Genomic DNA, 14,479 nt, shown 5'->3' on the forward strand with positions numbered 1-14,479 from the left:
ATGACTAAGTAATGACTGCACTGAGAGGTGTTTTTTCTGTATTTTCTGGATTAAAATATATTTAAAGCTCAGAAAGGAAGGTAGAGTGTGGCCTTTTAGTTAACAGGCAATTTTCCACAATATCACGCGTTTCCTAGAATTTTGTCTCTTTTGTATGTCAGTCTCTTGAGTTCATTTCTCTTATCTTAAAAAAATTTGTTGACTTCCACCTCAAGTCTGCCAGCTGTATTTAAGGAAGTTGTCCAAAATGTTTGATATTTTGGGAGTATACCATATCTTCTGTGCCTAACGTACGCACAATTGCAAAACCAAGATTATAATTTTTCAAGAACCTTCTGTTGAAAAATCTTTCTTCACCTTAATTTTCTTGTCTTACTCTTGGTCTATGAACATTATCCAGAGATTATTAATCTTTCAGTGAATACTATCATTTTGTCACAATTATTCTACTGTACTCTATGCTACTCTTCTTCTACTGTATTCTACTTTTCTACTGTCATTTTCATCACAATTATTTATCATTAGCCTAACCCCATTTCCAGCATTGATGGGGTGGAAAGGTGTTACCCCATACAAAAAAGGGGTCTGCCCCTATCCAGGCTGAACTGGCCTCATTGAATTCATATCTTTTGCCCTTCCTCTTATCCTGCTTTTGATATTTAATAAAAGCAGCATTGCCTGTAAACAAGGATTCTTACTGGCTGGTCCTTGGTGGCTCCCTAAAAGTAGCACTGTGATAGCTCTACAAATAAGTTGCATCAGCCCTACTAGTCCTTAACACTATCACTTCCAGATAACGGTAATGACATCCTAAAATCAATACACGTTGTTATCCAAAATTAAAATAGTTGTAAAATTTCCATATATTGTTCAATTACTATCTGATTATTATGGGGTTGGTTTTAAAATGCACGCCAACGTCTTCCCATTTTCTGTGGCTATATATAATGCTTTTGTGTTATAAAAATACTACACAACTGATACCAAGAAATCATTTGTACTCGCATTCCTCCAGTTCCACAAAGTAGTCATTTGGTCACTAGTGTACTTTGAGTATAAGGATTGGCCTCTCAACAATGACCACATCATACATGCTGGTGATGAACGTGAGGATGACAGCAGTTCTATCGGTGACAATGTTGCACCACCCGGACCATCGGGTGTGAGGCAGCCACTATTCTTTACTTTGTGTACTTTATCTTATGGTATTGGTAACATTGTTCTTATAGGTAAATATTCTTTTAGAGCATTCTATTGTGAACAATTTGATACCAAATTGAATGATATAGCACAAAAATTCAGGTGAGAAAGGTGAAAAAGAGTATAAACATCATTTGCCCTTCCTTGATGTGCACGGCAGCCCACCCACCAGAGCTGGAAAAATTTTAAGTCTGCTACAGACCAGAACCAGAATCTGGTCTATTCAAAGAAGCACAGGGAGCGGAAGATTTTTACACTCATCCTTGTCAAGGAAACGTCCATAAGTAAGTGAAGCAAAACAGACAACTGCATGGTTCACGGAGAAACAAGAAATGACTCTGCGAATGATCCTTTCGATAATTAATTTGAAACCCTTTAGTTAGAACTAGAGGGGTTTGGTCTGGAGCTGAAAGACCGCAAACTGATGCACCTATTAATGAAATGCCTCTTTATGGATGAGTCTTGGTGGCTCCCTGGTCCCTTTCCCCTTCCTAAGTGAATTAATTTGTGGTGTTCAGCTCTGGACTGAGGTGTTGCCATGGGAGGCGGCATCTTCCAGTGATGTTGCCACCTAGCACAGATCTAATGTAACTAGAGGGGTTCAGACTAACTATTGAGTGGCGCATTTGCTGCTTTATTTCTTGTTTCTCTGTGAACCATGTAGCATTCTTGTTTTTCTTGCTCTTGGATGTTTCCCTTGGGGAGGCTGATCGTAAGAATCCCCTGCACCTCTGAGTGGACCAGGTGCTGGTTCTGATCTCAGGTAGGCACTTAAGGACATCTAGGGCTGATGTGACTCGTATTCATGGAGCTATCTCGGTGCTAACTTCAGGGAGCTACTGTTTGGCAATGCAAAATTTTCATTTGTTTTGCCAGTCCACATTTTCCTCATTAAAACACAGCACAGTTATTCTCTTCACATTTTTCAAATATTAAAATATTAAGTACATTAATATTGTATTGTAATTAGAAATTAGAATTGCGTTTCTTACTAACCAGTAATCTCTCGGGGCATTTAGTGTAAATGCAAGAGAAATAAGAATTTATAAAAAATTCTATTGCATTATAATGTATCTTATAAAATACTATTTTTATAGAATATATTTTCTTATATACTTATAAATAAATATTACTAAGATATTGTGTGTATTTACTCTTGAATTCACTGAAAAATACTGTTTCAGTAGCTTATGTTGTTTTAATTTGCTCAATTGAGAATTTGTCATTCTTTCAGAGACTGCCGCTTAAGTCCTATTGCCAGTGGAGCATCACTAGCCACACTTGGCTCCCAAGCAACTGCTGAAGGTGGAGTAGAGTTGAGACGTGGAGGGCGAGCCGGTTCCATCCGTGGGTCAAGTGGAGCCCTTTTTGCAGAAGATCCTGGAGATAGAACTGCAGGCAGCACAACTCCTATTATGCATGGAGCTTCAGTAATAACAGGCCAGCCATTGTCTACCCAAAGTTACCTCACTCTTCGTTCTATCACAAACCACCGTAGGGTTGTGTCGGAATCGAGCCAAGAGGAAAAAACGGCAAGAAATTCACTCAAAGGCTTTTTGTCTTCAAGTTATGAACATGGTGGGACATAGTAAGTACTATGCAGAGGACTTCATTTGCACTGTCAGCATTTATGAAAAATAAAATTTATACTAAATGTGTGGATTTTTATATATTTAGCATTTATGAAATGAATGTAGAATGTGTTGCTGTAGTTTGGATAATTGAAATGTTACTATGGATTTAATATTTTGTTTCAGCTTGATGCGCAATTTGCTCGATGTGCAAGGAATGGTACGATCTCCATCGGGTTGTAGTGAAGTATCGTCTGTACGTTCGGCCGGAGTTCGAGGTAGTGGACTTGGTAGCAGCATTGGCAGAGGGCTTGGTAGTGTGCCTTTAAGTGGTGTAATTCACGATGAGTGTGGCCAGTGCTACCTAGGATTTGCTCTGCCACTTGACCTTGATCTACTTCTGTATGATGCTACTTCTGACAAAAAATCCCAGCACCAAAATGGAGGAAATGCAAATATGTCTAGCATGAGCAATGGCACCTCTGGCAAGGACAGATTTCCTGTAATAACAGAATCTGAGTTGGAAACCCAGTCAGAGGAGAAAACCATGAAACGAAAAAGTATGTAAACATTGAGAGTGTATTTGAAATATTTGTTTGTACAGTACAGGTATTAAAAAAAAGTAAAGTCAGTGATTCTTGGCAAGACAATTAGCCACCAGAGTTTAAAAAAAAAAAAAAAAGTGCCTATTTATCTTGTTTGATAAAATTAAGATTAAATATACTATAACATGTTGAAATATGGAAGAGATTAGAAAAGAAACCTTTAAAAAGGAAACTTTTTATTTTTATTTTTTTTTTTTTTTTGTGTGTGTGTGTGTGTGTGTGTGTGCAAGCTACATAAAAAAATTGAACAAAATATTTTTGATCATCATATAATGTTGCATTTGATTTAGTTGAAGTTGGAAAGCCCATAAATAGGGCTTCAAATGTAGATGAAAAGGTAGTTTCTGATGGAGCGACACTGTCTCCTCCTTTATCCCTATTTCTCCTTTGCTTTATAGGAGATCTTTATAGAACTGTGTAAAGTGGGCAGAGTCAGAGATCCTGTTTACATGTAGCTACTGTCAGCTGGTAGTGGTTTGGTGCCTGACAGCTGGGTGGACAGCACTTCGGATTCGTAATCCTGAGGTTCCGGGTTCGATCCCTGGTGGAGGTGGAGACAAATGGGCAAAAATGTTTTTCATCCTGATGCCCCTGTTCAACTAGCAGAAAATAGGTACCTGGGAGTTAGACATCGGCTACAGGCTGCTTCCTGGGGGGGGGGGGGGGGGGTAACAAAAAGGATGCCTGTTCGAGGACCGGGCCGCGGGGACACTAAGCCCCAAAATCATCTCAAGATTACCCCAAGATAAGGGGTATTAGTTGGACAGCCAAAAAAAAATTAGCAAGAGCCCTATATGGCAGGGCAGTCCCCTTCTTGCCAAATAGCACTTGAAAGAGTTCTTATGTAGTTGAAAGAGTCTTCAGGAGCTCATTCTGGACTGGATTGAGTATTCTCAAGTACTATGCAATAGTATTAGACAGGAACACTTGAAAAGATCCCTTACACACACAGCAACAGCAAATTGTACATTTTATACTTGCATTTGCTTGTTTTTATGTATTTTCCATAATTCAGCATGTAATTATAGTACTGTACTGTGTATTAGAAGAGTTCATGACATATTTTGCAAGACAATTTACTCAACACTGTAGCACGAGTTCTTTGTGGGGCAGAATTATAAATGTGTCCACATAATTATAGTACTGGTCTGCAACTGTTATTATAAAATGCCTTGTGCCATAGTCTAGAGATTAGTAAAATAGAACTGTTCACAATAATTAGTAAACATTACTGTCATCAAGCACTAATGTCTTATAAAATAATTACTATATACTGATGGTCCAAGATGATTGAGTTTTGACCACTGATTTGTATTTGGCAATCTTAACCAAGCATTACAGGCAAAACCGTAATTAATGGTCTTCAATATATTCTAATAATTCTGGTATATTTTAACAGCAAGTGCAGTTAGCAATGGAAAGAGGAAGATTAGCATGGACACCACAGGAAGAGATGGTGATGGGACAGGTCTGGAGCTTCACACCCCACAGATGTGCTTGGCATGCTTCACTCTTGCTCCTGCCTTGCTGCAGTCCAGCCCCTTGCACAAGTGTCAGTAGATATTTGGGTTTCCATTTATGGAAATATTTTTTTTTTTTTACCTTATTTCATTTCTCAAAGACATCGTTAGTAATGATTTCCAAGCTCTGGCTATTCCGTATCCAAGATCCTTGGACACGGATCGTGTGGTCAGACAGGTGCTATATATAACATGGCACCACAGGGAATTTGAAAGCATCCTTGCAGGTTCATAATGTGCTAAGGGCACTACTGGAGAACACAGTATTTAATCCAGCCCAGAAATGGGTCGGAAGGTGTTTCCACAGAAATTCGAAGCCCTCTCAAGCTCTTGCGTGTGGTCAGGTGTTCACCAAATAAGGGCATTTGCCAACTGCTGGCTGTGGTACCTAGTTTTAATCCACTACTTGCCACCAGATGGCATCACTTTACCCCATAGTCCATTGATCTGATCCAGACAACCCATCCTCCTAAAATGAAAGTATTTGCAGTACAGGTATTTCATTGAAAGTACAGTACCAATATGTTATGATGGACCACCAGAAAGTTGATTTTTGTATTGTTGAAATTGAACAAACTGGAAACTTTTTAAACTAACAAAAATAAGGCCTAATCTAACCTCTTCTAGCAATTCTAGGCCTAATACATATTATGCTATCTTAGGCCTGATATATATATATATATATATATATATATATATATATATATATATATATATATATATATAATATATATATATATATATAATATATAATTGTGTGTGTGTGTGTGTGTGTGTGTGCAATACTAGGAATATTTAAGTTTGGTGTTTAGCTCAATTTTTCCACTATAAAATTAATATTACAAAAAGTGGTTTACTGGTGGTCCATCACTACATACTGGCACTTTCTGTCCAATAGTTGCTATAAGTACTGTTGTTTGAGGAGGATGGGTTAGAACCAATTTACATACTCTCTAACTTACCCTGTTGGGCTTTGTAAGGCGGGGATCTCCGAAGATGAGTAACTCTTCATCCTTGAAACTTGGTTTCTTGTAGACTCTAGGCATGATTATGTGCTATACTCTGATATTAGTATTTAATCATTTGCTTCATGTATGTGTGAGAGTAGTCATTGCATGTTCCTGGATTTTTTCTTATGGGTTCTTATAAGTTGCCATTTGACCCAGCAGGTGACCTTGCCTCTTGAGTGGCGGGGAGGAAAGGGGCCATGTCAACCATCCCTTTTAATTGTATTTATTAAAGCTTGCTTCCAGGGTTTACTTCATTTTCTGCATGTTTTTCTATTTTTATGGGGACTTTTTTCTTCAATGACTGGTCTTCTACAGTGGCTGTCCTTCCCAGGCAGATCAGTTATCTGCTGATGTTTGCATAGGGAGTTTCTACAATTCTTAGACTGTTCTTGTTTGGGAGATAATGTGGTAGTTCTTGTGGATCACATTTTTTTCTTCTGTCCTAGATACACCAAACGTTTGTAGCACGAAGCTTTTTTCCTGCTGCTGCAGACTCGGTTTGTTACATTTCGTTTGGGCTGGTGCTTTTGTTTGACTTTTGGCCCTTTTTGGAATCTTCATATATGCCAAAAACTTTCAACACTTCAGTTGACTTTAGAGGCTCTTCAAGCTGGCTGAAGTGCTTTCTTTTTGCAGCTGGCTCTTGTTACTCTAGAGTCTTCCTGCTCAGGGATCAACTGTTAGTTTTCAGATGCCGTCTATGTCTTTGGCAATGTATGCATCTTTGAGGGTCTGCTGTAGTCTTCTGTTTTGTGGAGGTTCAGAACTTATTCTACCCTGGAACCAGCTGCTGTGGTGCAGCTTCTTTGTGAGCTATTAGTGTTATTCTCCCCTTTCTTTAACTTAGTGAGTTTGCTCACAGGTTTCGTGGTATAACATTCACTACACCCTGTTTTTTGTGCCCATTCTCAGGCCTTTCTCAGGTACTCCTGATGCTTTGGCAAAATTTTGTTTTGTAACTTAGACTGTACAGTATCAGGATTTGGTGCTACTGAATGTCAAATAGGATGCTGGATGCCCATTTTCTCAAGGTGGGTGTTACAATCACCCACCTTGTCTGTTCCTGGGCTTTCACACACAAGTTCTCTCTTTACTCCATACTTTGTATTTAATTTTTTATTTTCCTCTTTTTTTTCATCCAGGTAGGTAATTACTTTAAAATGTTCTTTTTCCTTGTTTAGGTCCATTGTGAGGAAGCTTAGGGAAGCTACTTAGGGGGCCACCACAGAAATTAGAGCATTGATTATAATGGGATACTTTACTTGAATGGCATTTCAGGAGCTACCCAGTAGGCTAGTGTGTGAAGGGTTTCCAAACTCTTCACTCTCAATTCCAAAGGTAACCAGTAGCACAAGAAAGAAGAGAACTGGTGAAAATGAGGAACTACTGAGATGCCATCCCAGAAACACATTTCATTACACTTAACACAATTTCTGTGGTTGGCCCTTCAGTAACTTTCCCGAACTTCCTTACATTGAACCTCGGTAAAGGTGAGGTAATCAGGAGTGTGTGTCGAGCCATTACGACTATATAGCATTTGGGAGGGTTATGAGGACAAGAATCTGAGATAGGTTGAAGAAAAGAATATTTTTAAAGTAATTTCCTGCCATCTGGTGATGGCATAGGAGGAGGAAGTTCAGAACCTAGTTTGGAGATTCCAAGTTTTCTTTGGCAATTGGTGTGTTGACAAACATTATTCAGAGGGAGGTTCTGTGTCTTTTCATTATTGTTATAAAATTATTCTTGTATTGCTTTCATTATTAAGGAGTGATTCACCTTGTGATCTTTTAGAGGGGGACAAGAAGAGTTTAAACATGTGCTTGTTCCCGACGTAGTGATGGGAACGTGATGCACCGGGTGTGTCCCTAGTGTGCCAGTGCTAAGTCTAGGGGGAGCTACCAAGGTACAACCCCAGGAAGATTTATTTCATTACACTTGTATGTAGCTCTTGTTTTTACTTTAACTTTTGTGCAAGTTAAGATTGTATGAACTCCGAAATCCTAACTTTTATAAGGTTAAAGTCAATTTGTATACTATCATTTTATACTAGTAAACATCTCAATCTCATTAGTCAACTATTGTTCAGTAGATAAATGCATTTATAGACCATAAGAGCTGACAAGTTCAAGTACTTTTATTGAGACGATAAAATACATCTCGGAGGGGTAGAAGAGCTTAGGCTACTTCTACCCTCCTGGTGAGCCCTTGATTCAAGTATGATTAGTACTGATCTTTCTTGTTAGATACAATAACCCACTAAAATCTAAGTTCTATTCCTACAAGGATGACATCCATCACTTTCAGCAATAAGGCAATCATATGATGTGTATATAACATATTTTAGATTTAATATATAAAAGTTATTTTATTAATGGCAGTGTTAGATGCTGGACTACCACTGTCGGGCAGCCTTTTGAAAAGCACACACACTTTTTTTTTTTTTTTTAATACTGTAATACATGCAGTACCGTTTCCCAAAAATAATAAATACTTCTTGAATAAAGTAAAAAAAAAAAAAATCCCATACATATTTTGCAATGGATATATGAATATTAAAGTACATTTTTAAAATTAAAAGTTTAAAATGAAGACAAGTTAAGTTGATAATTTTCCACGGCTAAATGTGGACTCTAGAATTATTGCAGAATTTAATACAATTGATGACATGGAGACAACTTTGTGTGTTCAGGCGAAGGTGAAGGGCCGGTGACGGAGGGTATGGTAGTGGAGTCCCCCCACCTGCAACGGGTCAAAGCCATCAGTGAAGCTTCCGAAGCATCAGATTCTTCCAGTGTCAATAGCCAGGGTTGGGATGACTTGGGTGAGTCTCTTGTATCTGCAGTCATTGCTTATTATTTTTGTCTTCATTGTGATGGATGTCAAAACTTTTAACAATTCTGTGAACCTGGGGAAAGTAAAGAAGAAAAAAATGTGATGAATGAAAATGTGATGCATGTGATCAATCTTTATTGTGGACAAGTGAGGTTTAATCTACGTGATTAATGTTATTGGGAACAGATGAGATTGTGTATAATCACACTTAATGGGAGAAACAGTCTTTGCATTATGTGCTTGTATATGTTATAAAACCCGTAAATCATGCTGGTCCTGCTTCTGTTTGTGTTAGGGGCCCATGCATGTTATTCATAGCTCCTTATGCCTTTCTTCACTGAGTGGTTTGGTCAGGGTATGGTGTCTGTTTTGTAAAGAGTCTTCCTGCATGCAAAATACCCATCTGTGTGTGTGTGTGTGTGTGTGTGTGTGTGTGTGTGTGTGTGTGTGTGTGTGTGTGAGATAGTCTGGGTTGCTGGTGTCCTCCCTGTGGAATTGTTTTGTGGGTTTGTCTTGTATGTGTTATTGGCCAGGTCATTATAACTTTTCTGTCCTATTTCATACCTGCTTCTGCAGCTTTGCAAGGTGTGCATCAGTGTTCTTAGATACCACTGGCCATTCCTGTTGCCTCTGCCATGCAGTCTGTTGGGTCCATGGTGTCCTTCACTGCAGGTATACTGTTGGTCACTACTGGACTTTGGTTTTAGCCAAGCTGCTTTCTCAGGCAGTTGCCTTTCAGGCTGTGGCCACTTTCTAAGCCAAACTTTATGTAGGTATTTACAATCATTGTCTACAATGGGAGATATAAATTCCCATTTTTTCTCTCTAAGGTGTTATACGTGCCTGGTCAACCCTTGTGCACCAAGTATACCGCCTTAATGACCTCATTAGGCAATATGTCCAAAGCTAATATCCAGGCCCTCCTGTTATCTTCCATGGGTAATTCCTTCACACCGTTTGTTGCTGCTATTACGATATTTCCTTTCCAAAAATTCATCTTTCCAGCAGTGCATTAGCACTGTTAGGAGTAAGCTCTGGAGTTACCTAAGAGGGCCTCCCAGAAATAGTGTTGAATACAAAAAAATCTCCCTTTTCTGGTGGCTCCTCAGTAGCTCCTCATTATTGCCATGATACCATCTTAGCTGTGATGTGTTTTGGGTTCAGTACTAGCAGCTTGGGAGTGGGATGGGCTGCTGGGTAGTACCCAAGGTGACCAGGGATGTCATCTGCTGGTGGTTGGCTGCATCAAGGTTAGAAATGTTCATACATCTGGTAACACTAGAATTTGTTTTTGGGGGGAGGGTGGTTAGATAGGTGATCTCCAAGCAAAATATAGCCTCAGAGAGAGAGGAGCAGATTCTGGTGGTGGGTGAAGGTAGACCTTCATGGGTCTGATACCTGGTGCGCATAAACTCCAGGAAATTACTGAGGGCTTTTCTTTACTTTCAATGCTAGATTTGACTCGGAGTGTAACAGTACTCCCTCCTGAACTCCTCACCTATCATCCCTGCCTTCCCATCACTCCAACCTCTTCCTTTTCATATTCTCCCCTTCCTCTCCTCTCTCCCTATCTCCCATCTCCCCTTTTCACCTTTCTCCCATCACATCTCTCACCCTCTTTCCCCTCAACCTTCATTCCCCTCCAGCTCTTCTTCCCTTTCCTCCTACCCACCCTCGTCCCTCCTTCCCTCCCTCCATCTCTTTCTCTACTGCGTCCTTAAAATGTTTTGAAATTACTTTTTCTTTTCATTTACAGGTGAGGGCAAGTCAGGCCCTGAGCGAGTAAACCAGACCTTGATAAGAAAAGAGATATTACGGTTCATAACCAACCTGTTGTCTTCCATAGCTGCCAAATCTTCAGAATCGGGTTTGTTTTCTTCATAGTGGCAATCTTGAATGATTAATACCTTTATTATCATTAGTTATGGCAACTTGTACAACATTTTGTTACTTTGATGATGGGAGGAGGAGGGTTGTAGGATTAGACTTAACCTTTTCATATTGTAGTGCTTGACTACAATAAATATAGTATAAAATTTAATTAATTGCAGTACAGGTATTTGGATTTTCTCTTGTTGCAATACTTTAGGTGACCATATTTTGGTGACCTAATTAAGTATCACCCTTAGCCGTCACCAATCTTGCTTAGACTGTTCCCCAACACACACTACTACCCTTACACTGTACACATATTTCTAGAAGTAAATTAAACATCATTAAGTAGTATATGTAATATTTTATACACTGTGATTGTGTGTGAAAACTCTATGTACATACTTTTGTGCATTTTATATATGCAGGTATATATATATATCTGTGTAACTTGCCATTATAATTGACTAATTATCCAGGAAACTAATTTGCAGGAATTTAATTGTACAACATATACAAATATCTCTGCAAACATGTTGCATAACATTCACCATTTTTCAGGTTTGCTAACACTCAAGCAGAGATGGCCTCATGCATTCCGTGACCTCTGCCTCTACTCTGAGATTTGCCAAGTACTTGCCTGCTATAATTACCGCTTAACAGCTCGTCGCTTTATTCAAGAACTTTTCATGGATCTGACCTTTAGTGAGGTAATAGTGAATTTTGTATCTCCGAATTTGGTTATAATAGAGTAAGGAAGCTTGTAATTTATCAAAATAAATATATACTGGGTAATAATTTGGGGGGCTTCTTCAGTGGCTACCCAGAGCTTCGACATTGGCACTCCATGGTGAAACATTACTTGTGTAGCGGCCCTTGCGAACATATCTGCCTATTATAAGCAATACCAGAATTTTGCCTGCTCAGAATCAGGGAGGTATTTGGCAATCAGGGATCAATCCCCACATAAGAAAATAAAACAAAATGGAAGAGATGTCACAAAACTCAAAATACCCAGAGAGGTGTAACAAAATTCACACATGTTAAATACAGATGTATACCTTGCCAATACCCCCTCTGTCCCATATTCTAATCTGACCCCAAAATAAATCCAAAGCACATAGAAGAAGGGACATGAGGGAGGATTCAGGAGCAACTGTCTTACCCGTAAATGAAAATATTTATATTTTAACTAATATAAATTGTACACACACTAAGCCTGATTTCTTAGTTTATCATTTAGTCACTCCCTAAGCCAAGTTCAGGTTTTTGTGATTAAAGCATAATGGTACAAAAGCTATGGTTTTCATTATTTTCATATTCTCTGTCACATTACAATAGTTAAAGCATTTACAAATATTTGCTATGTACTTCAACCTAACTATAGTAAGCTTGTGGTGTAAGGTTATTTTTGTATATGGATTCTAATTGTAAGTTAGCATGGGCACTAATGCAGGTTCTTAATGCCATTTAGTTTAAATATTCTCTAGGAAGTTGGGTTAGTTTTTAATCATTTTCAGATTTATGCCGAGGCCAACCGTCTACTGAATACGCAGCTTGAGGGACTCTGCGAAACTGTGAATCCTGTTGTTCAAGAGAGCCCAATTACCATGCACACTTTCCGCCTGCAGGCGCCAACCATGGCTGACATTGCTGAGGTTACTTTGTCTGATAAGTCAGACAAGGAAGAAGATTGCTAGTGTTTTTTGTAACTTATTGTTACACTAGTGATTTAGTATTATTCTGGTCATCTAGAAAGCACAAATCCATGTTCCTTTTAGGATCTCTAACAACATCCTTATGAAGTGCCACTTTCAAAAAGCATATTTGAACAAATAAAAGTAAAATTAATGTGTTTATTCAGGTCCATGTTTGCTCAAAATGATTCACAATAAATATTGTGGTAGCTACATAGTATTAATAAATATGTTAAGTGGCATTTCATATTGGTGTGTTATGTCCTAGTCCCACCACCGATATCTCTAGTTCCCTTTGAGAAAAAATTAATTTAAGTACACACTAACTGGCAGTGGCTCAGGTATTCAATTACAAAAGTGTGCCAATTGTTTTCAGACTGCTTTTAAATGCCTGACAAGGATTTGACAGTATTTTTGATAAGGCAGATGTTTTGACCACTATCACCAGCTGTGAGGCACTGAGTTGCCTGTAATAATACTTGGCCTGATAATGTGTATATTTGTCAGTAATAAGCGGCTATTTCCTTTGTTAATATTGTGCTTGAAGCCATCCTATTACAGCATCTGTTTTAAAGGAATGCTGCTTTTTGTAGTCCGGAGCCTGGGTCTTATTCATTGAAGCAAGTAGATTTTTGCAGGCTTCACCCCCTGCCCCCTTCCCTTCCCTCCACGGTAGCTACCATGTCGTGGTTGTTGGTCCTTACCTTGCTCAGTCTTATCACATTCCTCCTGGGGTGTAGATATACATGTACAAACATTCCTCCACTTACTCTTCACTAGCACTGTCTACATTGGACTACGAGTGGCCTGTGCATTTGTTTGCTTGACCCCAACTCGTCATCTTGATGCTTTGTATCATACACGCTTGTGCCTCTGATCAGGGGTACGTTTGCTTTAACCCAACTCACTATATGTATAAAGCGGTGTTTTATCATTACAAGGCCACATCCACTTGCATTTTCTTCAATACTTTGCATAGACCCTACAAAACTGCCTCTCATACTTCTAGCTCCCTTTGAAAGCCCTGCCTTTTTTTTTCTGTTCTTTAGTGCAAAGATTGCTGTCTTGTAGGCTTCTTTTTCTATGCTTGTCTGCAATGGGTTTTCTCTCATTGTGCCTACCCCCATGGAATCCCACACTTGTTAAATTTTGTAAAGCCCTAACCTGTGGTGAATGCTTATACACTTCTACTGTCCTGAAATGCCATTTTGGACAGTTACTTTTCATGTGCCAATGTTGGTTATGGTAGTTCACTGTTGCTCTTGCTCATTTTGAGCAGATAGAAGACAGTTGAGTCATGCTGGTTTTCCAGTCACATTGTGGTGTTGCCTCCAACAATCTTGTGGATGCTGCTGCTAAAGAGGCCGTTTATGCCTATCCCATATTTCCGGAAATTAATTCTGTACTAATGTTTCTACCACACTCGTTCATAAAGCAATCACCAACTGTTGGAAAGAGATGCTTAGCTATTCTGAACAACAAATCATGTACTATTATATATAACCTATTCCTGTGATCTTTCTGTCACTGGAACAGGAAGTTTAAAACATTTCTAGCTTGGTTTTTACCTACTGACTACACAAGATTTACTTGTGGACACTTTATGGAACAGAGTTGTACTTTACTGTCAGAACTGCAGTGTCTTGCTTACAGTCATATCACCACCTTGTATAATGTTTTGACTTTCAGGATCAGAAATTTTGCTTTCCCATTGTTCTTTTAAGTCTGACACTCCTTGATACAATTTTCAGGGAATCTGACTTTGACATTGCTAGTCTTGTCTTTCTGTTCTCGTATTGCCATCCTGAATGATATGTAGGAACTTTTGAATAGTATTTTGTAATACACAACCAATTAATTATATATATATATATATATATATATATATATATATATATATATATATATATATATATATATATATATATATATATATATATATATATTATAATATATAAAATTTATATCCTTCCAGGCATGGCATTTTTTTTTTTTAGTTACTATCATGATTTACTTGGCAAATATACAAGAGGTCTCTGGGGATTAATGCCCCAAGCAAGTCATTTTTCTTGTATTAATGGCAAAATGTCTTGTGCTCAGAATACAGACAATTCTGCCATACTCTATATTGATGTGCAAGTATGGCAAAACACATTTGTGGCTTAATTATTT

At 38.4% G+C, this 14,479-nt stretch overlaps 1 protein-coding gene across 2 annotated transcripts in view; it reads left to right on the top strand.

Moving 5' to 3' along the window:
* The window catches only part of LOC123766841 (rapamycin-insensitive companion of Tor), a 52,318-nt gene extending 38,126 nt beyond the window's left edge, over positions 1-14,192 (top strand). For both annotated transcript variants that reach the window (XM_045756239.2, XM_045756238.2), the window contains exons 22-28: positions 2,435-2,788; positions 2,958-3,331; positions 4,776-4,928; positions 8,596-8,727; positions 10,495-10,605; positions 11,172-11,320; positions 12,131-14,192. In XM_045756239.2, coding sequence (XP_045612195.2) covers positions 2,435-2,788; positions 2,958-3,331; positions 4,776-4,928; positions 8,596-8,727; positions 10,495-10,605; positions 11,172-11,320; positions 12,131-12,310 — 1,453 coding nt within the window. In that variant the 3' untranslated portion in view covers positions 12,311-14,192. The remainder of the gene's footprint in view (positions 1-2,434; positions 2,789-2,957; positions 3,332-4,775; positions 4,929-8,595; positions 8,728-10,494; positions 10,606-11,171; positions 11,321-12,130) is intronic.
* Positions 14,193-14,479: the final 287 nt, after the last annotated feature.

This window comes from Procambarus clarkii, chromosome 60 (genome assembly GCF_040958095.1).
Source record: "Procambarus clarkii isolate CNS0578487 chromosome 60, FALCON_Pclarkii_2.0, whole genome shotgun sequence".
Taxonomy (NCBI): domain Eukaryota; kingdom Metazoa; phylum Arthropoda; class Malacostraca; order Decapoda; family Cambaridae; genus Procambarus; species Procambarus clarkii.